General features: G+C 34.0%; 1 protein-coding gene across 5 annotated transcripts in view; it reads right to left on the reverse strand.

Moving 5' to 3' along the window:
• Positions 1-26,824, reverse strand: part of ELP4 (elongator acetyltransferase complex subunit 4) — a 278,539-nt gene that overhangs the window by 101,394 nt on the left and 150,321 nt on the right. The window contains exon 10 of one of the 5 annotated variants that reach the window (XM_037839030.1): positions 12,838-13,446. The exons of the other annotated variants lie outside the window; for them this stretch is intronic. Coding sequence (XP_037694958.1) covers positions 13,390-13,446 — 57 coding nt within the window. The 3' untranslated portion in view covers positions 12,838-13,389. Of the gene's footprint in view, positions 1-12,837; positions 13,447-26,824 lie in introns of those variants that run through there. 5 annotated transcript variants of the gene reach the window in all.

The following is a 26,824-nucleotide window of genomic DNA, read 5'->3' on the forward strand; positions in this document are numbered from 1 at the left end:
ACCTCCAGACTTGTTCTGTTGGGGAAAAAAAGCCCTATTTATTAAAGCTCCTATCAGTTAAGTTTTCTTTCACTTGCTCCTAAATAATTTTCTAATATATCTTCTCTCTAGGTTCTCCCAGATTCATCACAAATGCTACCTTCTCTTTGAAGCTTTTTCTAATTTTATTTCAAACAGATGTAGCACCTCTTTTCTGATCCGAATAGCATTTTGTGCTTCTTATGATACTTAAAATATTTTTCCTTGTAGTGGTTATTTGTACTTGTCTAATCTCTTCTACTCCAATATTCATATTTCTGGTGCAAGAGTGGTGTTTACATATTGCTTTATCCAAAGCAGGCACTTAAAATATTTTTTTGAACTGATTTAGACTAAGTACAATACACTGTGGTACCCATGTTTGCCAATAATTCTACAGTGCATGAATGATGCACATCTTGTTTACCTAACAGATCAAACACTGCTTCTGCTGCCTTCCCAGACAACCCCTCATGGTGTAGAACTAATCATAATTATATATGGCTTCTAGATGAGTTAAAAATATTTCTATCTGGATGTGATGGTTAGTTTCATGTGTCAACTTGGCCAGGTGATGGAACCCAGCTGTCTGGTCAAGCAAGCACTGGCCTAACTGTTGCTGCGAGGATGTTTGTAGCTGGTTAATAAACCAACAGGCTGGTTTATTACATCATCAGTCAACTGGCTGCAACTGTGACTGATGACTCCAATGAAGGCCATGTCTTCCACAAGGAGAGAATGCAGCTGGCTGGATTTAATCCAATCAATCAGTTGAAGACTTTTTTTTTTTTTTTCAGGATTTCACATTCCATTTAATCTTTTTTTTTTTTTAATCTTCATTTTATTCCGATATATTCACATACCACGCAGTCAAACAAAACAAATCGTACTTTCGATTGTTTACAGTACCATTACATAGTGGTACATTCATCACCCAAATCAATCCCTGACACCTTCATTAGCACACACACAAAAATAACAAGAATAATAATTAGAGTGAAAAAGAGCAATTGAAGTAAAAAAGAACACTGGGTACCTTTGTCTGTTTGTTTCCTTCCCCTATTTTTCTACTCATCCATCCATAAACTAGACAAAGTGGAGTGTGGCCCTTATGGCTTTCCCAATCCCATTGTCACCCCTCATAAGCTACATTTTTATACAACTGTCTTCGAGATTCATGGATTCTGGGTTGTAGTTTGATAGTTTCAGGTATCCACCACCAGCTACGCCAATTCTTTAGAACCTAAAATGGGTTGTCTAAAGTGTGCATAAGAGTGCCCACCAGAGTGACCTCTCGGCTCCTTTTGGATTCTCTCTGCCACTGAAGCTTATTTCATTTCCTTTCACATCCCCCTTTTGGTCAAGAAGATGTTCTCCATCCCACGATGCCAGGTCTACATTCCTCCCTGGGAGTCATATTCCACGTTGCCAGGGAGATTCACTCCCCTGGGTGTCTGATCCCACGTAGTGGGGAGGGCAGTGATTTCACCTTTCAAGTTGGCTTAGCTAGAGAGACAGGGCCACATCTGAGCAACAAAGAGGCATTCGGGAGGAGGCTCTTAGGCACAACCATAGGGAGGCCTAGCCTCTCCTTTGCAGCAACTGTCTTCCCAAGGGTAAAACCTGTGGTAGAGGGCTCAACCCATCAAACCACCAGTCCCCTATGTCTGTGGTCATCTTAGCAACCATGGAGGTGGGGTAGTCGAATACCCCTGCATTCTCCACAGGCTCCTCAAGGGGCACTACATCTTTTTTTTTTTTTTTAACTTTCCCTTCTTTTTTAAATCAACTGTATGAAAAAAAAGTTAAAAAGAAAACAAACATACAATAAAAGAACATTTCAAAGAGACCATAACAAGGGAGTAAGAAAAAGACAACTAACCTAAGATAACTGCTTAACTTCCAACATGTTCCTACTTTACCCCAAGAAAGTTACCTAATATAGCAACATTTCTGTGAACTTGCTCCTACTATATCCATCAGAAATTAACAGACCATAGTCATTCCTGGGCATCCCCAGAACGTTAAATAGCTTATCTGTTCTTTTTGGATTATTGTTCCCCCTTCCTTAATTGCTCTCGATTGCTAGTTCCCCCGCATTCTACATTATAAGCCATTTGTTTTACATTTTTCAAAGTTCACATTAGTGGTACCATATAATATTTCTCTTTTTGTGCCTGGCTTATTTCGCTCAGCATTATGTCTTCAAGGTTCATCCATGTCGTCATATGTTTCACGAGATCGTTCCTTCTTACTGCCGCGTAGTATTCCATCGTGTGTATATACCACATTTTATTTATCCACTCATCTGTTGAAGGACATTTGGGTTGTTTCCATCTCTTGGCAATTGTGAATAATGCTGCTATGAACATTGGCGTGCAGATATCTGTTCGTGTCACTGCTTTCCGATCTTCCGGGTATATACCGAGAAGTGCAATCGCTGGATCGAATGGTAGCTCTATATCTAGTTTTCTAAGGAACTGCCAGACTGACTTCCAGAGTGGCTGAACCATTATACAGTCCCACCAACAGTGAATAAGAGTTCCAATTTCTCCACATCCCCTCCAGCATTTGTAGTTTCCTGTTTGTTTAATGGCAGCCATTCTAACCGGTGTTAGATGGTATCTCATTGTGGTCTTCATTTGCGTCTCTCTAATAGCTAGTGAAGCTGAACATTTTTTCATGTGTTTCTTGGCCATTTGTATTTCCTCTTCAGAGAACTGTCTTTTCATATCTTTTGCCCATTTTATAATTGGGCCGACTGCACTATTGTCATTGAGTTGTAAGATTTCTTTATATATGCAAGATATCAGTCTTTTGTCAGATACATGGTTTCCAAAATTTTTTTCCCATTGAGTTGGCTGCCTCTTTACCTTTTTGAGAAATTCCTTTGAGGTGCAGAAACTTCTAAGCTTGAGGAGTTCCCATTTATCTATTTTCTCTTTTGTTGCTTGTGCTTTGGGTGTAAAGTCTAGGAAGTGGCCGCCTAATACAAGGTCTTGAAGATGTTTTCCTACATTATCTTCTAGGAGTTTTATGGTACTTTCTTTTACATTGAGATCTTTGGTCCATTTTGAGTTAATTTTTGTGTAGGGGGTGAGGTAGGGGTCCTCTTTCATTCTTTTGGATATGGATATCCAACTCTCCCAGCCCCATTTGTTGAAAAGACCATTATGACTCAGTTCAGTGACTTTGGGGGCCTTATCAAAGATCAGTCGGCCATAGATCTGAGGGTCTGTCTCCGAATTCTCAATTCGATTCCATTGATCTATATGTCTATCTTTGTGCCAGTACCATGCTGTTTTGGCAACTGTGGCTTTATAATAAGCTTCAAAGTCAGGGAGTGTAAGTCCTCCCACTTCGTTTTTCTTTTTTAGAGTGTCTTTAGCAATTCGAGGCATCTTCCCTTTCCAAATAAATTTGATAACTAGCTTTTCCAAGTCTGCAAAGTAGGTTGTTGGAATTTTGATTGGGATTGCATTGAATCTGTAGATGAGTTTGGGTAGAATTGACATCTTAATGACATTTAGTCTTCCTATCGATGAACATGGAATATTTTTCCATCTTTTAAGGTCCCCTTCTATTTCTTTTAGTAGAGTTATGTAGTTTTCTTTGTATAGGTCTTTTACATCTTTGGTTAAGTTGATTCCTAGGTACTTGATTTTTTTAGTTGCTATTGAAAATGGTATCTTTTTCTTGAGTGTCTCTTCAGTTTGTTCATTTCTAGCATATAGAAACATTACTGACTTATGTGCATTAACCTTGTATCCCGCTACTTTGCTAAATTTGTTTATTAGCTCTAGTAGCTGTATCGTCGATTTCTCAGGGTTTTCTAGATATAAGATCATATCATCTGCAAACAATGACAGTTTTACTTCTTCTTTTCCAATTTGGATGCCTTTTATTTCTTTGTCTTGCCGGATTGCCCTGGCTAGCACTTCCAGCACAATGTTGAATAACAGTGGTGACAGCGGGCATCCTTGTCTTGTTCCTGATCTTAGATGGAAGGCTTTCAGTCTCTCACCATTGAGTACTATGCTGGCTGTGGGTTTTTCATATATGCTCTTTATCATGTTGAGGAAGTTTCCTTCAATTCCTACCTTTTGAAGTGTTTTTATCAAAAAGGGATGTTGGATTTTGTCAAATGCTTTTTCAGCATCTATTGAGATGATCAATTGATTTTTCCCTTTTGACTTGTTAATGTGTTGTAATACATTGATTGATTTTCTTATGTTGAACCATCCTTGCATGCCTGGAATAAACCCCACTTGGTCATGGTGTATGATTTTTTTAATGTGTCTTTGGATTCGATTTGCAAGTATTTTGTTGAGGATTTTTGCATCTATATTCATTAGGGAGATTGGCCGGTAGTTTTCCTTTTTTGTAGCATCTTTGCCTGGTTTTGGTATTAGATTGATGTTAGCTTCATAAAATGAGTTAGGTAGTGTTCCATTTTCTTCAATGTTTTGAAAGAGTTTGAGTAAGATTGGTGTCAGTTCTTTCTGGAAAGTTTGGTAGAATTCCCCTGTGAAGCCATCTGGCCCTGGGCATTTATTTGTGGGAAGATTTTTGATGACTGATTGGATCTCTTTGCTTGTGATGGGTTGGTTGAGGTCTTCTATTTCTTTTCTGGTCAGTCTAGGTTGTTCATATGTTTCCAGAAAATTGTCCATTTCCTCTACATTCTCCAGTTTGTTGCCATACAGTTGTTCATAGTATCCTCTTATAATTTTTTTAATTTCTTCAGGATCTGCAGTTATGTCACGTTTTTCATTCATTATTTTGTTTATATGGGTCTTCTCTCTTTTTGATTTTGTCAGTCTAGCTAGGGGCTTGTCAATCTTGTTGATCTTCTCAAAGAACCAACTTTTGGTGATATTTATCCTCTCTATTGTTTTTTTGTTCTCTATGTCATTTATTTCTGCTTTAATCCTTGTTATTTCTTTACTTCTACTTGGTTTAGGATTGGTTTGCTGTTCATTTTCTAGCTTCTTCAGTTGATCCATTAGTTGTTTGATTTTGGCTCTTTCTTCCTTTTTAATATATGCGTTTAGTGCTATAAATTTCCCCCTTAGCACTGCTTTTGCTGCATCCCATAGGTTTTGGTATGTTGTGTTCTCATTTTCATTTGTCTCTATATATTTAGCAATTTCTGTTGCTATTTCTTCTTTAACCCACTGATTGTTTAGGAGTGTGTTGTTTAACCTCCAGGTATTTGTGAATTTTCTAAGTCTCTGATGGTTATTGACTTCTAATTGTATTCCATTGTGGTCAGAGAATGTGCTTTGAATAATTTCAATCTTTTTAAATTTATTGAGGCTTGTTTTATGTCCCGGCATATGATCTATTCTGGAGAAAGTTCCGTGAGCACTAGAAAAGTATGTGTATCCTGGTGATTTGGGATGTAATGTCCTGTATATGTCTGTTAAATCTAATTCATTTATCAGATTCTTTAGGTTTTCAATTTCCTTATTGGTCTTCTGTCTGGTTGATCTATCTATAGGAGAGAGTGATGTGTTGAAGTCTCCCACAATTATTGTGGAAACATCAATTGTTTCCTTTAGTTTTGCCAGTGTTTCTCTCATGTATTTTGTGGCACCTTGATTGGGTGCATAGACATTTACGATTGTTATTTCTTCTTGCTGAATTGCCCCTTTTATTAGTACGTAGTGGCCTTCTTTGTCTCTCAAAACATCCTTGCATTTGAAGTCTATTTTATCTGAGATTAATATTGCTACACCTGCTTTCTTTTGGCTGTAGCTTGCATGAAATATTTTTTTCCATCCTTTCACTTTCAGTTTCTTTGTGTCCCTGTGTCTAAGATGAGTCGCTTGTATGCAACATATTGATGGTTCATTTTTTTTGATCCATTCTGCGAATCCATATCTTTTAATTGGGGAGTTTAATCCATTTACATTCAACGTTATAACCGTGAAGGCATTTCTTGAATCGGCCATCTTATCCTTTGGTTTATGTTTGTCATATTTTTCCCCTCTGTCTATTAATATCCTTTATTGTACCCATACCGAATCTCTTTAGTACTGAACCTTTCTCCAAGTTTCTCTGTCCTTTCTTTGTTTCTCTGTCTGTGGGGCTCCCTTTAGTATCTCCAGTAGGGCAGGTCTCTTGTTAGCAAATTCTCTCAGCATTTGTTTGTCTGTGAAAAATTTAAGCTCTCCCTCAAATTTGAAGGAGAGCTTTGCTGGATAAAGTATTCTTGGCTGGAAATTTTTCTCACTCAGAATTTTAAATATATCGTGCCACTGCCTTCTTGCCTCCATGGTGGCTGCTGAGTAGTCACTACTTAGTCTTATGCTGTTTCCTTTGTATGTGGTGAATTGCTTTTCTCTTGCTGCTTTCAGAACTTGCTCCTTCTCTTCTGTGTTTGACAGTGTGATCAGTATATGTCTCGGAATGGGTTTATTTGGATTTATTCTATTTGGGGTTTGCTGAGCATTTATGATTTGTGTATTTATGTTGTTTAGAAGATTTGGGAAGTTTTCCCCAACAATTTCTTTGAATACTCTTCCTAGACCTTTACCCTTTTCTTCCCCTTCTGGGACACCAATGAGTCTTATATTTGGACGTTTCATATTATCTATCATATCCCTGAGGTCCATTTCGATTTTTTCAATTTTTTTCCCCATTCTTTCTTTTATGCTTTCATTTTCCATTCTGTCATCTTCGAGGTCACTGATTTGTTGTTCAACTTCCTCTAGTCTTGTACTATGAGTGTCCAGAATCTTTTTAATTTGGTCAACAGTTTCTTTAATTTCCATAAGATCATCCATTTTTTTATTTAGTCTTGCAATGTCTTCTTTATGCTCTTCTAGGGTCTTCTTGATTTCCTTTGTCTCCCGTACTATGGTCTCATTGTTCATCTTTAGTTCTTTGAGTAGCTGCTCTAGGTGCTGTGTCTCTTCTGATCTTTTGTTTTGGGTGCTTGGGCTTGGGTTATCCATATCGTCTGGTTTTTTCATATGCTTTATAATTTTCTGTTGTTTTTGGCCTCGTGGCATTTGCTGAACTTGATAGGGTTCTTTTAGGATTTGTAGACCAACTGAAGTCCTTATCTCTAATTTATCAGATCTACAGCTTCGTGGAGTACACTTTCTCTAACTAACCAGCAGGTGGCGTCCACGAGCCACCTGTTCTCCACAAGCCAGTTCTCCCCTGCTTAGCCTTTTTGGTGAGTGGGGGAGTGAGTCTTGTGGGGTCCAATTGGTGTACCAAGCTTGCGTGTGTAGTTGGTGTTGCCCGCCCTGTATATGGGGCGTGTTTCTGGGCAGTCGGGGGGGGGGGGTGGCTCTAACTATCAACTCTCCCTGGTGATCCTAGAGTTTTAAAGCTGCTGCAATAGTCTAATCCTTCAGTTCACTCCTGCCACAGTTTGTCTCTGCCACTGTCCCACAAGTCCTTGGTATTGGCGTATGGCTCCTGAGACTTGCACGTGGGCCCCTCTTCCAGGCCGTGCACCCCGGGTCCTCTGTTGAGGGATGACTGTGCTATGTCACAGGTGAGTGCTGTCCCCCCAGGGCAGTTCTGGGCTGCTGGGCTGTGTAGGGAGGCTCCCAGTCTGCTGAAATGATGGCTGAATCAGTTGAAGACTTTTAAGTGAGACAGATAGAGGACCTTCACTTCTTCTTTCGCTGTCCAGCGAAGCATTTCCTGAGGAGTTCGTCGAAGTTGCCAGTTCATTTCCTGAGAAGTTCATTGAACATCTTCATTGGAGTTGCCAGTTTGTTGCCTGCCCTATGGAATTTGGACTCGTGCATACCCACAGTTGTGTGAGACACTTTTATAAATCTGATTTCATAGATATCTCTCATTGATTCTGTTTCCTTAGAGAACCCTAACTAATACAGTGGATATATGTTCATAAAGAGGAAAACCTGAAGTATTATTCCAATCCTGTCACCAATTCCCCTCATGATACAAAATCAAATTTATAAAGAAAAAAAAAATCTAAATATGTGAGTGTGAATTTGTGCAAAAATTGAGGTCACCAAGCTGGTTAATTCCAACTATTAATGAGCCATGATACACTGACATTTACAGTTTCAATCAAGAAAACTTAACCACAGGTTAATAAAAGTATAAAAATACTATATATTTATTGATATACCAGCTAATTTATACATCAAAAATATTCAAGTTGAGAAACTCTGAGTTCCTTGGGATAAATTAGTTATATTTTTGAGTTAAAAAAATCCCTATTCAAGAGTCCCATTCCAACATTATCACTTTGCATTCAATAAAATGATTCTACCTTAGAGCCCTTCCTTAAGAATTTTGTTACTAAAGTCTGTAAAGTATATTTTTATGAGGTAACATCATGTATGAAGCAGAACATAGGACAGCATTAATCTAACACTCACAGCCAGTTTGGACACATTTTGTGTCAAATCTTTATTCACATGGTACACAAATCACAGCAGAGCTTCTCTCGTTCAAGCTGGAATGAGTATACTGAATTAAGTCAGTCTTTCCCTGTCCTTTGCTTCCCTGTCCACTTTCTCATCTCCTAATTCCAATCAAAATCAGCATTTCCAGAGGCACCTCTGTGGAACTACTAGAGATATAGCATTTTTAAAACCAATGCTCTAGAGTATATACATTTTAAAAACTTACGATATAAATATAGAAATATTTTCAGAAATACCACTGTAGCAAAAATAGAATTCTTAAAATTTCAAGAAAAATTGTATCTAACTCAGGAATCACTAAATGTTTAATTTTGTTAATGATGATGTTGCAATAATAAAAGTATCTTAGATCAGTATTTCATTCTTGTTGATTTTTAAATTTTATCTCATTGCTATAGCTAAACATCTATATTTGTAGGTTATAACGCAAGGAGACATGTTAAGGTAAATTCTCTAATCTTGAAAAAAAACACTGATGTATTTTCTAACATTTAATGTGCTAGATAATATTAAACAAAGGTCTTAAAACTGAGAAATTGATGCCTTTTGGGTATCACAAAAATTTTCCAGTGGATGTGCTGGCATGGACAGTCTTAAGGGGATTCAATTTTGAGATCCTTACTTTCCACAGTTACTCTTTCCTAAAGTTGATCTACTTGAAAATGTTCTCACAGTCTGCAGGTTCTTCTTTCCCATTTAATTGAATGTGACAAAAGGAAGGCTTACCTCTCATCCATCCAGGATTTTAGTGTGGTGCATTGCCTTGGGGTATGAACACTTACGGGACATCAAACAAAGAGACAACTGAGGGTGCATTGCTCCTAAGGAAAAGTTCCATGAATGCAGAACAAAGACAAACTAAAGGGGGCTTGCATCTTATTTCACAATAACCATGGCACAAACCCATGGCAAGGAAAGGTGAGGAGATTATCCTAAAGACATGTTTATTAGAATTTAAAAATGAAGTCAGATTCTTTTTTTCCCTCAGCAAACTTGATAATGACTGCCAAGCAGGCTATATTACAGATCTTTTCTATAAATTAAATGGGTAAATCTGTATTTCTTGGCTTTGACAAAAATATATTTAAAGCACATGTATAAGAGAATAGAAATTATATTCTTTGTCATTATTTAAACTCTTTATAAGTTTATAAATAAGATAAGTAAAATTTTAGATGTCAACTTAAAAATGTGCAAGGTAGTACATGGTTTTAAAAAATTCTTTTAGAGGGCACTCAAACAAAAAAAATATGAACAATACATTCTTACCATGCCACTCAATATTACCTTTTCTGTTTCCTTTGTTTTGGGGCAAATTAATTCATGTTACTCAATGCCCCACGTATATGATCGTTCCAGTTCCCCCTTCCCAAGTCTTCTTCCAGGCTATGCCCAATATCATGAATACTCTCTCCCTTCAATCTAAAAGCACTATCACCTTTCATTTTTCTTAAAAATTATAAAGCTCTAAAGCTATAACCTTGCTAAATCAGTATTTATCTCTAAATATGTAGTTGCTTAAAAAGAATGCATAGCATTAGGCAAATTAGATTCCAACTAATTTCAGTACTGATACTATGCAATTCTTCTAGTTACTGTTCTTTAGTAAATATAAATTAAACAAATATATAAATAAGTATATTGATATTGAACACAACTTTTTAAAGGTGGCCACAACCCAAAAGCTACAAAAAGGGCTTGATTTTGGAGCATTTTGTTATGGGTGTGAATATGAGCACAGCCAGTAATTTGATTTATGACCTTGGGCAAGTTACTAAACTAAGTCTCAGTCTTCTCATCTGACTCTTAGGGCTAGTTGTAGGGATTAAATGAGGATACAGGTGACGTGCTTGGAACAGTGTCTGACATATAGGTTAAGTACTCAATAAATGATAGCTATTTTTATCTCATCATTATTATTTCTACTAGTATAGGCTTCCAAATTCATTCATTTTTTAATTATTCATTTTATTGATATATATTCACATACCACGCAGTCATACAAAACAAATTGTACATTTGATTGTTCACCGTACCATTACGTAGTTGTACATTCATTACCAAAATCAATCCCCAACACCCTCATTACCACACACACAAAAATAACCAGAATATTAATTAAAGTGAAAAGGAGCAACTAAAGTAAAAAAGAACACTGGGCACCCTTGTCTGTTTATTTGTTTGTTTCCTTCCCCCACCTTTACACTCATCCATCCACAAACTAGACAAACGGGAGTGTGATCCCCATTCATTTTTGTATATAAATTAAATAGAGATAAAGATAAGGAAACCAAGATAATTTGAGATTAATTGAGAAATATGAATGTATTAAGAATATTTATTAAGCACCTTATGTGTTGGGCATTATTCCAAGTGCTTTGATCAGTAAGCGAATAAGACAATAATCCTTATTCTTATGAAGCCTGCATCCTAGTATAGGAAGATAGAAAATAAACATAACAAATAAGAAAAATATATAGCATATTAGAAGGTAGTAGGCGTTATGGGAAAAAACAGAGTGGATTAAGTGTAATGGGGAATGACAGAATGGGAGTAAACTGCTATTTAAAAATGGATGGTCATGGAAAGGCTCTTTGAGAAGGCAATATTTTAGCAAGTAATTGAAGGAAGTCAGGAAGTTAGCCATGAAAAGATGTGAAAAAAGAAAATTTCAGGTGATGGTATAGGAAGCAATGACCCTGAGGCTTGGTGTGTTCAAGGAATAGCAAGGAGGACAGTAAGGCTGAATGGAAGCAAGTTGGGGGAAAGGAATAAAAGATGAGATCAGAGATTTAAGGCAGCCAGATCATGTAGGGTTTTGAGGTCACTGAAGGACTTCTGAGTGAGATGGAGAATAACTGGACAGTTTTGAGCAGAGAAGTGATATGGTCTGTCTTATGGTTTAAAAGAATCATCCTCCTGGCTGCTGTATGAGAGCAGACTGAACGGGGCAGGGAGCTGATAATCCAGACAAAGCATGATGATGGGATGGACTAGACCCAGCAGTGGAGGTGTTAAGACCTGGTTTAATTCTAAATATACTTTAAAGGAAAAGTCAATAGGATTTTCTGTCAGATTGCATGTTGGGCAAATAGTGATTGTTTTCTTTAATTTAAGAAAGGAAAAAATCTTACTCTAAACTCCTCAAAAAGACTTGTAATGACCATAGGCTTTTTAGAGGGGGAGGAATATTTAGCGGACTTTTTCTGTAACTTCCACAATATAAGTACTTAAGAGGTAAAGTGAGAACAGAAACCATGTTTAATGTTTATATTTCCCACAGTGCCCTACATCATAACTTTAACACTGTATATGCTCAATAAATAAATTTTAGAAAAGATAAAATGCATTTATCGCTATAATATCATACTACCTTCTCATAACTCCTGGAAGTAAAAACTCTGTCTGTTCAACCTGTCACAATCTCTTCCCTCCTCCTCCTTCACTCTTTACTTCTACTTGATGGTGATGGTTTTTTTCCAGCTTGCAAAGAATTTATATGCTAAGGAAACCAAATGGACAAACATCTACCTTTTAGTAGTATTAGCAATACAATATGAAAAAAGGGGGTGTAGCAGTTATGAAGCATTTAGCTGCAGTAATTTTCAAAGCAACATTAGTGCCACATTGGGAACAAAACACCTAACACACTTTACAACCTCAGGTACTCTTTTTATTAGACACTAGAAATCCACATTAATGAAGACATTGTTACTAGTATTACATAAAGGGGTAAAATTCAGTTTTGTTTTAGTAATATGGACAGAATGTTAATTCAGGTTATAAATGCAAAATTATTCTAGAATTTCTGTTCCTGACTAAATCAAGTTTAATTTGTGAGAGTCATCAGGTTTGAGAGAAAAATTATGCCCTGGCAATTTTGAAACAGGCCTTATGTGGAGAGCCCAGTGTTGTAGGGATGAAGGTTTTAACTTTATTAACATTCAATTCTCAAATGCATAACTGAGAATAAAGAAAAAAGGTTCACAGGTCAAACTAAAACAATAACTCATATTAACAGCCTTATAAATGAGACTTTCCTTTCCATACTGAGTGTTTTGGCATACATTTCCAAATATACTCATAATACAGACTTCTATTGAAATTAGACAAAAATACATGTTTTCCCATTTTCATTAAAGAAAATGTGTCATCTGAAGACATGATGATGACTGGTAGCATCACACTTAGAGGTTTTCCTATTAAGATGACAAAAGCATGCAAGCAATTTAACACACTAACTCAGAGGCAATTTTTTCCATATTTAGTAAGTGAAGATGTGTCTTGAATGCTCTGGTGTGGATCCTTTACTATATAAAATGTTCTACGACGTTTACAATGTTTAAAATGTTCTAAAATGTTTATTAAATTAAATTTTCAAAAAGTTCTACACAGTTCTTATCCTACAGTTCACTTATATTAACTGATAATGCCAGTGACTTTACTTTCCGCAATGCAGAAAGCGGATTGCTGAATTGTTAATGGTCTTATTCATGCTAGATACCTCTGAAGGCCATACTTTGGTTTGTTTTATGGCCACACACATCTTTTGTGTTAAGGCAATCTTAAATAATAAGTTGTATCCTAATAAGCTGGGAGTTCTTTAATAAGGAAAATGAATATTATCTCTGAGAAATCCTTCTCTTGCTCTGTTAAAAGAGTGACAATTAGCTAATTAGCATTTCATTAGATAAATAATCAAAAGAATCAAAAAGTAAATACTGGCATATTATATTGTATAGTAGAAATTCCAAACATATTCAGCATATTTAAACACGTATCTCCAGGTATTTGCTTTTAAATAGCTCATAACTATAGTATATAAAAGTTTTGTTTATATATCAAAAACATGGCAACTGTACCGGGTTGAATAGTGTCACCCTGCAAATTCATCCGGAACCTCAGAATGTGACCTTATTTGTAAATAGTGTTTTTGCAGATGTAATCAAGTTAAGATGAGTTCATACTTGATTAGGTAGGCCCAAAATCCAATAACTGGTGTCTAAAAAGAAAGGAGGGGGAGATTCAGACACACACGGAAGAAGGCCAGAAGAGGGCCACTTGAAGATGACGCAGGAATTAGAATAATGTGTCTACAAGTCAAGGAAGGCCAAGGATTTTTGGCACTCTCCAGAAGCTAGGAGGGAGGTACACAACCTTTGGAGGGATCATGGTTCTCCCTACTTCAGACTTCTAGCCTCCCAAACTGTGAAAGGATATATTTCTGTTGTTTTAAGCCATTCAGTTTGTGGTATTTTGTTACGGCAACCCTAGGAAACGAATATAGCAACTGAGAGTTCATCAAAAACAACTGTCATATCATGAAAGTTTTATTAATTTGGGGGTCTTATTTTCCCATACTTCAATTTAACATAATATCATCAGCTCCTATGGAAGCCATTTGGGGACATATTATTAGATTTGTACAGTAAACGAACTGTGTATGATATGAATGTCTTATTGAATGATTACTTTCAATTCACATGTGCTAAATAAGTCTTATCTGAAAAGTTATATAAGTTTTTCAGAGCACTAGAATTAACAGCATTTTAAACAAATGCTGTTTTAACAAAATCCCCATACAACAAAAGACTTCCAAGTCCCAAATGACTGCTTACATTTTTAAAAAAGTAAAAATTGATATAACTTCAATGTAACAAAACAATGTGGGCAGTCCCTTTGAAACTTCTGCATTAGAGAAGCCCTTTATTGACTCATACAATAACAGTTAGAATAGAGTATAGTCAGTTTGCTCCCTTGCCAGGAATTAATTAAATCGGGTTCCAGTTGTGTGGGCTGGCGAAGGCCATGGAGTGTCCTACAATGGGTATCAAGAGATTTTCCTACCCCTATCAGAAATCAGAGTTGAAGAGTGGACCATTTACAATCATCAGCTTCATTTCTGTTGCCCCATTCCCCTCTCCCATCTGCTATGCTCTTCTCAGTAAAACAAAAATGAACACTACCCAATTAACAGCCAGTCCCTCCTGAAAACAAAAGTCTTGGTAGGAGTGAGAGAATGATAATACCATAGCAGACCTAGAGCTTTATGACCTATTTCAGCCGCCAGCAGCTGAAATTTAAGTCATGTGGCTACTTCAGAGGTTCACAGAATTCTGCATGTAACACAGCCAAGGAAGAGAAGTGCTTTTCACAGTTACTTAACAAATAAGTCTTGCTGCTTCTTTCTACCTTGAGATACTGCAGCCACTATTCATCAGGGAGCTCAATGTGCCATAGGAAGGTGGCCGGATACAAGTTTTGGGGTATCTACGTTTAGTTGTCTGCATCTAAATATACAAACGTGATACAAGGGTTGTTAGGTACTTGGATAGGCTAGGACAGTTTTATGTTATGTGACTTTTCTCCAATTGGAAGAAAGTAGGAAAGTGGGAAAAAATCTTGCTTATAAGATAAAATTTTATGTCTCAATTTAGTGAGCTAACATCTATAATGTCTTAAATCTATGAAATCATGTATAATGCATGATGTTTACTTTTAATGATGGATAATGTGTGATGTCTTCTTTCAATGCTTTCAGTAATATGAAATGAACAATTATATACTTCCCATTGCAAATCATAAATGCTTTCTAATGGCACTAGGCCAGTTAAATAATTTCTGCTCTCCAGCTTACATGTCAGATAAGTTACAAAATTCACCTTTTAAGTTCTTTTCTCTAGTGTAAAAGCATAACAATTGTTGGTGCGTTTTAAAAACCTTCTAAGTAGACAGCTGTGATTCAATGTGTATGCAAAGAAATCATTCAGTTAACTTTTATGGTTTTATGTTGAAAATTAGGCTGATATGTAGGGAAACCAAGGCCCTTTACTTTCTATTTTAAATCTTTATTTATAAGTATTATACATTTGAAAGGCATCCTAAATTAGGTATTATCTTAGCCCTACCTTTATTTACTTTTATATAATTATCCTGATGAAATATATAATTACAGCATTATACAAAATTACTAACCCACATTAAAAAAAAAAAGTTTCCTAAGTGATAAACACATTACATATGGATTAAGGCAATAAGTCTCCAACTAAATTATCTAAGAGTTAACAAAAAGTAAGAATTGTAATTCCCTTTCCTTGGTTAGGAAAAAAAATAACCTTAAGAGAAAGAGTTTCTTTGGGGAAATAAGATAGAAATAAAATTTCAAGATATAATTACAACTTTCTAAATGAGATAAAAAACAAATGGTTATTTTTATGCCCAATTTAGAGAAAAAAACCTGAGGAACATGACTTTTGACACAATGGAAAAAGCAAAAGCCTCTCTGAATTTTTCACTTTGTATTCTTGTGGAGGGTCATGAAGACAGAATCACAATGTGACAGTTCTGTCCTCATCTTTGATGTCTACAGCATACGATTATTACTCTTTGAGCAAGAAGTCTCTTATTTGGAAAACAATGAGGCTCATTACATAACAATTAGAAGGACAAATCATCTTCTTTAAATAGTAGAGCGGCTTCAAATCCTCTAAAGGCATGGTAAAGGAGACAGCCAAGACACAGCACTTCCCACACCAAATTTTAAACAATACAAATTAACCAAGTGATAGATATAAATGTCAATTGACTAGGGACAATGACTATGTAAGCCCATGGGGTATTACTATCCAATGTTATCAAGACGTTACCAACTTGGCACCTCCCTTCTATCTGTAGGGTATATTTTAAATGCCCAACTGGTTTGGCTTTAATTAGTTATCCTGATAGGTGTTCATCCTGAATTTCTACCACATGTCTATAGAGGCAACAGGAAGAGATAACATTTAAATTTGAATTATAAGTATTTGATAGGGTTTAAATGCATGAAGTAACACACTTTCTCGTTAAAAAGGTAAGCAAAGATTTAGAAGAAAGTCGAGTTTTGCAGGGGAACATGAGTGAGAAGGGGCTAGCACTACAATATGGGTGAACTTTGAAAACATGTTATATGAAATAAGCCAGACACAAATTGACAAATATTGTATGAGCACACTTAAATGAAATAATTAGAATACGTAAATTTATAGCAGGAACTAGAATACAGGTTACCAAGGCTTGGGGTAAGGGTGGGGATGGGGAATAAGGAATTAGTGCGTAATTGTTACAGAGTTTCTGCTTTGGGTGATGGAAAAGTTCTGGTAATGGATGGTGGGGATGGTAGCACAACATTGTGAACGTAATTAACACCACTGAACTGCATATTTGAAAGTAGGTAAAATGGAAAATTTTAGGTTGTATATATAGTCCCAGAATAAAAATTAAAACAAAAACAAAAACAAAAACAGAACTATACAACACAAAGAGTGAACCTTAATGTAAAGTATGGACTATAGTTAATAGCAAAATAATAATAATATTGCTTCATCAATTATAAAAAAAGGTACCACACTAATGCAAACTGTTAATAATATGGGAAAACTGTATGTGGGGGGAGGCAGTATATGGGAACTCTATGTTCTGCATGAGTTTTCTGCAAACCTACCTATAACTGCTCTAATTAAAAATTTAAAAAAAGGAAAACAAATCTTCACTGAGAAGGAAAAATTGAATTTGGTACGAAAGGATTAAAAAATAAATTCCAAGTTTTCATGGGGGGAATATTCCAAGTCGAAGGTATAAATACCGAAAGACAGAAGACAGTTTGGTAATTAGAGAAAATATAAACAGTTTGGTGTGGCTCCTTGGGTAGGGAAAGAGTTGCCCTGTTTTTAGGCTTGGAGAATTGATTGCTGATGCTCTTCCCCAAAGAGTGGACAATGTAAGCCCATATGGAGAGTTAATTTAAGATATGGTCAGGTATTTAGCAGAGTTCCACATATTACTAGTTTCACATTCAACAAATATTTGTGAACACCTAATGTGCTAGATCCTGTGTTAGACGCTGTACATATGCATTAGCGAAGAAGAACAAGACAGTTTCTGCCACCAGCTTTCAGTACAGTAGAGAGAGACATCAAGGAAACAGGAAACTAAAATAATGTAAATGCTATAATAGAGATAATTTACAAGGTACTATGAGAGCACAGAGGTACCTACTCTAGTCTTGGAGAATCAGGAAAGGCATTTTAAAGGAAATGATATTTAAGTTAAGAAATGAAGGATAACTAATATTGACTTAGGAAGAGTGTGTGGAGGAAAGGGAAGAGTATTTTTGGAGGTGATGAGAAGAATGGGCTGTTGTGGGGACTGTTAAGTGGAAGAGTCAGGCTGAAGCTTGGAGTTTAAAGCAAGAGATCAGGCTTACCCAGAGGCCAGAACTTGAAGATAATGTATTTTAATAAAAAGCAATGGGTCAGGGATTGATTTAGGTGATGAATGTACAACTATGTAATGGTACTGTAAACAATCGAAAGTACGATTTGTTGTGTATGACTGCATGGTATGTGAATATATCTCAATAAAATGAAGATAAAAAAAATAACTGATCATGATATTTTGCCTATATACTTTACACAATTATCATGTAACAGATGGGCGGAAGTGTTACGAAAAGTATTCCATGCTATGAAGTTTACAGAATTTATAATTTTGTTCACATTACAATGTGGACTTCTTATTGGGATAGGTAGTGAGAAAATGGGTTGTTTCCATTTTAGATAGTTTTAATGTGCTTTGTTCTTAGCAAAATAACACCTGTTTATTGTAAAAAAAAATTGGGAGATATAGAAAAAATAGAAGGAAAGAGAGAATCACTGCCTCAAAGCAAACCACTCTTAATATTTTGTCATATTTTCAGCAGGTAGTATTTTTCTGTAAGTTTAAAAATTAGGAATTATTTCAAGTACATAGAAATGTGCAGAGAAATAGTATAACTTATCCATACACTGAGAGTCATAATTAATCAGTCTTAATATTTCTTCCATGTTTGATTTAGATTCTTTACTTTTTTTAGAAATCAGATGTTATAGATACCATTGAAACACCCTTTTCCTTTCCCTTTCAATTCCCTTCCCTTTCTCCTAAAATATAACAATGATTGTGTAGTTCTTGCTAGTTCATTGTTGTTTTAAACTTCACTGAGGTAACAATCTAATTTTTTTTTCCATATGAGTAATAGTCTCATATGGAAAAAATAGTCTCTCCTTTCCCTACTGATCTGGAATGCTGCATTTGTTATATCAAGCTTGCATCTATCTACAAGTTTCTTTCTGGAATTGCTGTTTCCTTTTGGCTTAATTGTCTACCCCTATGATAATAAAATATATGTTTTATTAAGTTTTTAAATAAGTCTTGATATAGAATAGGGCAAGTCTTCCTTACCCTTTACATTTCTTTATGAGTGTTATGATCTTTGGCAAGTACCACAAAAAAAACAAACAAAAAAAAACCTTGGTGGTGATTTTAAAAAATTGAGATATAATTCCCATACCATAAAATTCACCAGTTTTAAAGTAAATTCAGTGGTTTTTAGTATATTCACAAAGTTATGCAACCATCACCACTATCTATTCCAGAACATTTCTAACACCCCAAAAAGAACCCTCACAGCCATTAGCAGTTATTTCCCTTTGCCCTTTTCCCAGCCTCTGCAACTGATAATCTACTTTCTGTCTCCATGGATTTGCCTGTTTTTTTACATTTCATATATGTGGAATCATGTAATATGTAGTTTTTTCTGACTGGCTCCTTTGACTCAGCATGATGTTTTTAAGGTTCATACGTCACAGCATGAATCAGTACTTCGTTCCTTTTTATGTCTGAGTGACATTCCATTGTGTATATGGACCACAGTTTGTTTATTTGTTCATCCGTTGATGGATATTTGGGTTTTCCCCACCTTTTGGCTATTGTGAGTTGTGCTGCTATGAACATTTGTATACAAGTATTTGTTTGAGTGCATTTTCAATTCTTTTGGGAGTTTGAGAATTAGAAGAAAAAGATTTACCAAACAATTACAGATAAAAATAAAAAAAAAAACAAAAAACAAAACAATGGGTCAGATTAAAAATTCACTAAAAGTGTATCCATAAATATTTATGGAATGAATTAATAAAAATCTACAGAACTTGTCCTCACAAAATTAATCCCTGAAACTTCAACTGACCTAGCATGCACCTTATATTGAAATAACAAGCTATTTCATCCTAGGTCAGAATATTAAAAATCTAACAGATTTCTTGCATTTGTCTCTACAGGGCTTTTACACACACATACACCACCACCACCACCACCACCAAAGGAAATTTCACTCATATTCCTAAAGCAAAGATAGGGGAAAGAATTATTCCTTTCTAATGTATGGAATATCAAGCAAGTGACTTTAGTGTTGCCAATCATGTTACTGAAAATATTCTGAAGAATCACAATAATTTTGTCTTATGTGATGGTGTCAAGGCATTTTTTCAGGATAATTTTATATAGCTTACTTACTAAAAGGTATAACCATTTTCTTTTCTTGTCATTTTTTTTATAGATTCATGGTATACCATGCTTCGGCATATAAATATATTTAAAAGAATGTTAAAAAAAAGGTTATACTAAAACCAAAACCAAAAAGCCTAATTATTTAAATATTACTCAAAACATCATTTTAATGTACTTGTTTTCTAAATTTAAAATAAACAAATTCTGCTTTCCAAATAAAGCAATTATGTTTTTCGGTCATAACTACTCAATAATTACCATTTTAAAACTTTTGAATATTTACTGTAAAGCAATGTAATACCACCTCTTCTGATTAGAAAACAGATGCTTATGGGAAAAAACGGAAGCAATTTAATTTTTAAAAAATGATGCAGATGCATCCTATAATAAAAAAATGTTTGTTTAATGATAATACAATTAGGTGGGAGGAAAAACTGTATGATCAGATGAATGGATAACAGATTTAACTGCCTGAGCTAAAACTCAGAAAAAATTAAACTTATGCCTACTGTTAGAGTCAGTGTATAACTTAGACTTTTTATATTTATGTATGATTGCTCTGTAAATCCACCGCTTCTCTAATAAAGAGATTAATTAAAAAAAAGAATATATATAAATAGTTTACTTGGATAGTACGCCCTCTTATTCACAATACATGTCACTGAGGTATATACGCAATTCACTAGTAGATGTTAAATTAGTTGAAACTAAAAAAGTGGAAATACATACACAGTTTACTTTCATATTCTCTTCTTCAGAATATTTATTTAGGTGATGTTACTGAAATCTTACATACTGGTAGCTATTATACTAGTTGAAATATAAAGTAAAAGTTAAGGCAGATTACACTTATTTGTTAAAAGTAATTTATATTGCACTTAAAGTTATAACAGCACTAGTCACTGTACTATCTCTGTGATACTAGGAAATTAATTTGCATAAATTTCCAAAATGAAGTTGATGCTTATTTGATATTAGGTGCTTTAGAAAAGCTCTATGTAGAATGCAATAGTGATTATACTACTACTTGATCAGATTTTAGGCAATATTGCTCTCACTAAAAGGAATCTTTCTAAAGGAAAGAAAAATGATTAAAAGGAAAGGACAACTAAGAACACACTTATTAAGTGTTTGCTCTGATGAACAAACAGAACTATATAAGCCAAACTTTTCATGCTGTGTGAATATCTTTAGGTGGATTCACATTTTAACAACCCTACATGCTACATGCTACATGTGGTCTTTGAAAAACCATGTTGCTACATGTGGTCTTTGAAAAACCATTTTAATGTCCAACTACCTTTGTTTAAATAATCTTGGTTTTACTATGGTCATTTTTACCCTATTGTTCACTTGGTCCTCCATGCTGGTTGTGAAAACTAGCCTTACCATTAAATCTTCCATATACATTCTTGAAACTTACTTCAAATTTCTCCTTTCCCAAGATGTTAATAATAAGTCCTTCAACCCTCCTTGCCCAACATATCAAAATGTTTGAAATTTTCTGGTTCTAAAGGAAAGATATTTTCACAGAAAGGATGGAAAGCAGTAAATATGTTTATTTTCTAAAGTAGCCATTTTCTCTAGATTTTACATAGCAATAATAAAAATGGTAATCAAGTCAATATAAGGAATCTTTATCAAAGAAATAAAATAATGATTCTGATACAGTGTTCAATTGATCATTCTCTTCAAATCTACTTTTTAAAATCTTTAAAATAAAGAATTTGAAACTTATTTTGAAAAATATTTTTATGTTAAAATGAGAAAATTAAGCTCTCTTCTTGGAAACATTTAGAATACAAAATATTTAGTGAGATGTTTCAATAACTGGTAAATTCTGGTAACAATCAAAATGCCAATAGGGAATCACTGATATTTGATAACTGTGGTATATAAATAATGGGATATTTTTAGAAAGCATAAATATTTTTGAAAATGACTCTGGTTTTTAACCACATGGAACAGCTTGTAATGGCAGAAAATGTTTACCAAATATTTTGTAGTATAAAAGTAAAACATAATTCTACTGAAAATTAGAAAATTTTTATAAAGAGGGAGACAGAATCTTCCTTTTGCTACAGGCATAGTTTAAATCTTGTGTCACAAATAAAAGGACTCTCCCTATCATATGGAGTAGTTGCTATGTCCTCCCAGGGATGATATGTAGCTGTGTTCACCCCAGGCTCATCCAGAGGAGGTGAACTGTCAAATATAATTTGAGTCATAGGGTGGTTTGGTTGAGACAGATTAGTGGTATGCAATCATGATAGATAGTTTATCCTAGCCCCAAACTGCCGCTTGGGAAATCCTGAACTCAAATGAACAGAGACTCAGTCATTATTAGTGTCAAGTATTTATAAAAGACCAAATTTGGTTGGCAGCACAAAAGATGAATCAAGGTGAAAAAGTGACCAGTTGCATGCTCAAAATTGAAACTGAAAGGCATAGTACAGTTTGGAAATACTTTAAATATAAGAAAAATCATTGATTATTAATTATTAATTAATATTTAAAAAGTGTTTCTCTAAAGCAATGTGTTTTTCGAAAGACAATATAAAGCACATGTATTATCTGATTTCAAAATCTGTATCCTCAAGATGCTGCATAGGCATTCCCTTTTATATACAGGCATAAGACAATAACATCTTTTAAAAACTTTTATACAATTTCTAATACCTTCCTTCAGTTGGATATTCCAAGAAATAAGACTTTTTAAAAGAGGAAAAAATAGCTTTGTGGAAATATTTTAACATTAAATGTTATGCACTTTGATGACTTTCCTAGGAAGCAATTAGAATATAAGAAATTCCAAATATTTGTGCAACACTTGAAAAAGTATATTTTGAAATTGTATTCTATTAGCAAGTGCAAACTTTGGTATCTTTAAATCAGTCATCTCCCCACCCCACCCCATCACTAAATATCCACAAAAAGAGTGTCCTCAAGTGTCACTGCCTGAAGTGATATGCTCTGACAAATCTAACAGCTTTTTCTCTGTCATTCCTAATGCACTTGTCACTCAGTATTATCTATCCTCATTAATGACAATGGGAAAGTTTATCTTGGGAACATGTTTTAAATCATCTACTCTTTACAATGGGACCATGAAATCTCTTACAAAACATGAGGCGGGAACTACTCTGACAACAAAACCCCTTCCTGGCAGCTTTATTCTTAATTCCTGTTCAAGGAGTAATCTGTTTATTATGAAATCATACAGAACAATATATTAAACAGAATTTGAAACAAGAATAGCTAGTGTGATTTTCAAGCTTACAAGTATTTTTACAACATTTTTATTAGGCTGAAAACACTAAGTTGAGTCCTTTTTGTGTGGTTTCATGCAATCTTCTATTATATATCATGAACACCTTTGAAAAGGAATTTTATTTTATCTAATTTAAAAATGATTTTCCAATGCCAAGGATAATAGTATTTATATAATTACTAAAAAAAATATAAAATTGCATTAACTTTAAAAAGAAAGGCAATTTTGAGTAAAATGTTCCTCAAACGTTGAAATTTGCTAACTAAAATGCCAAAAGATTCCAACTCCAGTCTCTTCTGGCTTAGAAAAAATTTTACCAGCTCAAATATTACTTTTCATAATATATTTAAATTTTAAGCTTTGATATGATCTTGTTTCATTGCCTAAGAAATTCCTACAGTTTTAAAAAAATAAAATGAAAAATAAAAAAGATTTCTGGAACTGTAGTATTGCTTAAACTTACTATTTTGATATGACAATCAATTATAGACATTGGATAGTGTGGATTATGAACAACTAGACTTTTCTGAATATGCTGATGAAATCAATACTTCTTAGAAATATAGCCTTATGCCTTTTATTATCCAGCCATCAAAAGCTTAAAGCTACATTTGATTTATAATAAAATAATCTTAAATAGATTAAAATAAAAAACTCAAAAATCACATTTATTGTTGATTTTATCACTTTTAATCATCTGAAACTCACTCTGAATTGAATATGATACAAAGAAAACAATGAAATTTAATATTTAAATTGTTTGAACCTATAATCCATAAAGCATTTTTATCTCAGAATTTAAGATGATTAATTTAATATTTCAAATTAATGCTTTATTTTTCAAAAAGGAAAAAAGGTCCTTTAAAGGATGTTGGAAAAATTATATGGACTTCACGCTTTGGTTCTAAATTAAGTATACACTAAATATCATAAAATGGTTAATTTAATTTAAAATGATTTGCAAAAGAAACACAAATTAAGGAGCTATACATATAAATAATTGTTCTTCATATATTAGATGCTTATTATGAATCCAATACCATATGGAAAATAATTTATGTGTGGCTTTAGAAAACAGAATTAATATTAGTGGGTGGGAGATACAGATAGAGAGATGTTTTTGCATCTGAAAGAATTTTCTAACTGCATTTGGTATAGACAAAATAGGGTATCTCTAAGAAAGTGGTTTCCATTTGTTTAAAGAAAGGCTAGATGAGAAAAATATATACACACAATAAGAAGCTGGCTTTGAAGAACTTTAAACTTCCTTCCAATTTTAACATTTTATGAAATATAGGTAATGTCTCGAAAAAAACTGCATTAATGCTAAAAGTGCAAATTACAAATGACTGTGTATATTCAGTATTACTGAAATAAAGTTTAATTTTAAGACTATAAATCATATTCCCAAGTGGATAATTCTTTCACTAAACTTTACTTAAAGTATGTAGCCCTCTAAGTAGGGGTCTTTTTTTAATAGCAAATTTCTTTTGAAGAAGGCCATATAGTAAATATTTTTGCCTTTGCAGGCAATAAGATCTCAGATCAGCAATGCAGTGTGAAAGCAGCCATAGACAATACATTAAAAAATAGGCCAGGGTGTCTTCCAATCAAACAAATAGAACAGGGCTGGATTTGTCCCACAGGCCACAGTTTGCTAATTGGATGCTCTAAAACATCAGTAGCCTAGTTTGTTTAATATTGCCTTGTAGTTATCCAATTTTACATGGACCAAAATATAAGAACCTTTCTAATAAATTGATGGGAATGTTATAATAATTGGATGCTAAAGCAAAGAAATAGCCTATGCTTAAGGAACTAAGAAGAGTAGATCACATTTCCAAAATACCTTTTCATATACCCTTTCTATTTCTTGACTGAATTTCACATTAAGTCAACAGAACCATGTGGAGGAGATGCATTCAGTTATAAATTATGCATTGTAAAGCTTTCCTCCTGAGTGTTATTTTCCTTAATTTAATTTCTGTCTCGACCAAAATGGTTTCCCAGGAGAAATTCTTAAGAAACCAAACTAAGAAAACATGATTGGAACTTGCCAGTTTCATATGTACAAGGATGTCAATGGGATGTATTTCAATGATGATAATTCTAGATTCTATTACAGAAGTGACATTAGTTGCTTAATTGATAATGTGTATTTAAATCTGAATTGCAGAATATCCAAAATGTTGTAGTCAAATTCCATGGTACATAATTATTTCACCCATAATTCATTTAAAATTCATCTTATAATATTTTTTTTTCCTGTCAAAAGTCAGAAAAACATATAGGTAAAAAAAAAATCAGCCATATTGGCCATGGATGACCAGGCATTGACAGATAACAGCTAGATCAAAAGGGGTTACAAAGTACAGGGCCTTTAAACAAGGAATTAAGATTGATACCTGTCTGCTCTGGAGGAGTTTTACAAACCTAGCCTGAATATAATAGTCCACTTAAGGAACATATTGGGAAACATTTACTGTCATTTATGAATTTGGAAATTTTATTATCCAATATTTTAAGACAAAGCATTCAAAATAATTTTCAAGTGGTAATAGGTGACAATAAAATCATGTTCACATGGAATATCAATCAGTTCAGTGCAAACTAAAAATTGTATCTTTCATCATTTCGCACATGGTTTTTTAAGGAATACAGTACTACTTTTATTTCAGCAATAATAGTTCACTGTATTATTGGATGATATTTGTTGAAGGCTATTTTCCTTATGCAAAATCTTAGAAGTATATTAAGCATCTATAGAAACTGAGTTAGCATTTTCAGATTACTCTTTAAAAACATAAATGGTGAGATTTCATGGTTTATGAATTTGGAAAATTTATTATCCCGGAAGATTGGGTTTGGCATTGATTAGAAATTTAATTTTTTTCATTTTCAGCTGTATACAGGGGGTATGTGTATTTGAGGATATGTGGCTGCTGTGTGTTGGAATGCCCAAATGCAGAAGAAAGAATCTAGAATAGAAAACAATGAATAAATTTACTTCATTATTACATTTTTTACAATTTGGTTTGTTTTTGGGAAAAATGGCTTATACCTTAGAAATATATATGTAGCATGTAATCATAAATGTACTAAAATTATTTTAAGGTACAAAATATTTTCTTTTCATCATTAGTTTAATTTTTATTCTAAAGTGTTGATTTATTCAAAAATCAGGTAACTGAATTTTCATTATTCACACAGATCATTATTCATACTTTATCTGAACCATTTCTGTTTTGATAGTATTAGGAAGGTTGATGAAAGATAATTAAAATAAATCATTATCTAGTTTGATTCCTGTTTCATATCTATCCTCCAACTAACAAGTTTTGAACTCTGATACAGAAAAAGTAGACTACATAATCCCAGCCATTTTGAAACATGCTAGTTTTATGTTTGAAGGGAATTTGAACATTATCACTGTGCTGTGTTTTTCTATACCTAGATGTGATCCATATATTAAAAAAAAATCTATATATGTAACATTTAAGCAGATCCCCCTAAAAGCTGTAATTACATATTCTAATCATTTTCTAAAATGATTAATCATTAAAATGTCAAGAATATAGCACTAGTGCATTTGGTTTTGCTCAACATTGTAGCAATTTGTTAAAATATTAACAGTGTTGTGTTAGCCTTTTCCATTGCCCACTGAATACAAGATAAGTTGACCCACTTATTTATAGGCTCAACAAGGGCAATCCATTTCATGCTATAGCACTGACCCTTAACAAAGATC

This window comes from Choloepus didactylus, chromosome 6, assembly GCF_015220235.1.
Source record: "Choloepus didactylus isolate mChoDid1 chromosome 6, mChoDid1.pri, whole genome shotgun sequence".
In the NCBI taxonomy this organism is placed as follows: Eukaryota; Metazoa; Chordata; class Mammalia; order Pilosa; family Megalonychidae; genus Choloepus; species Choloepus didactylus.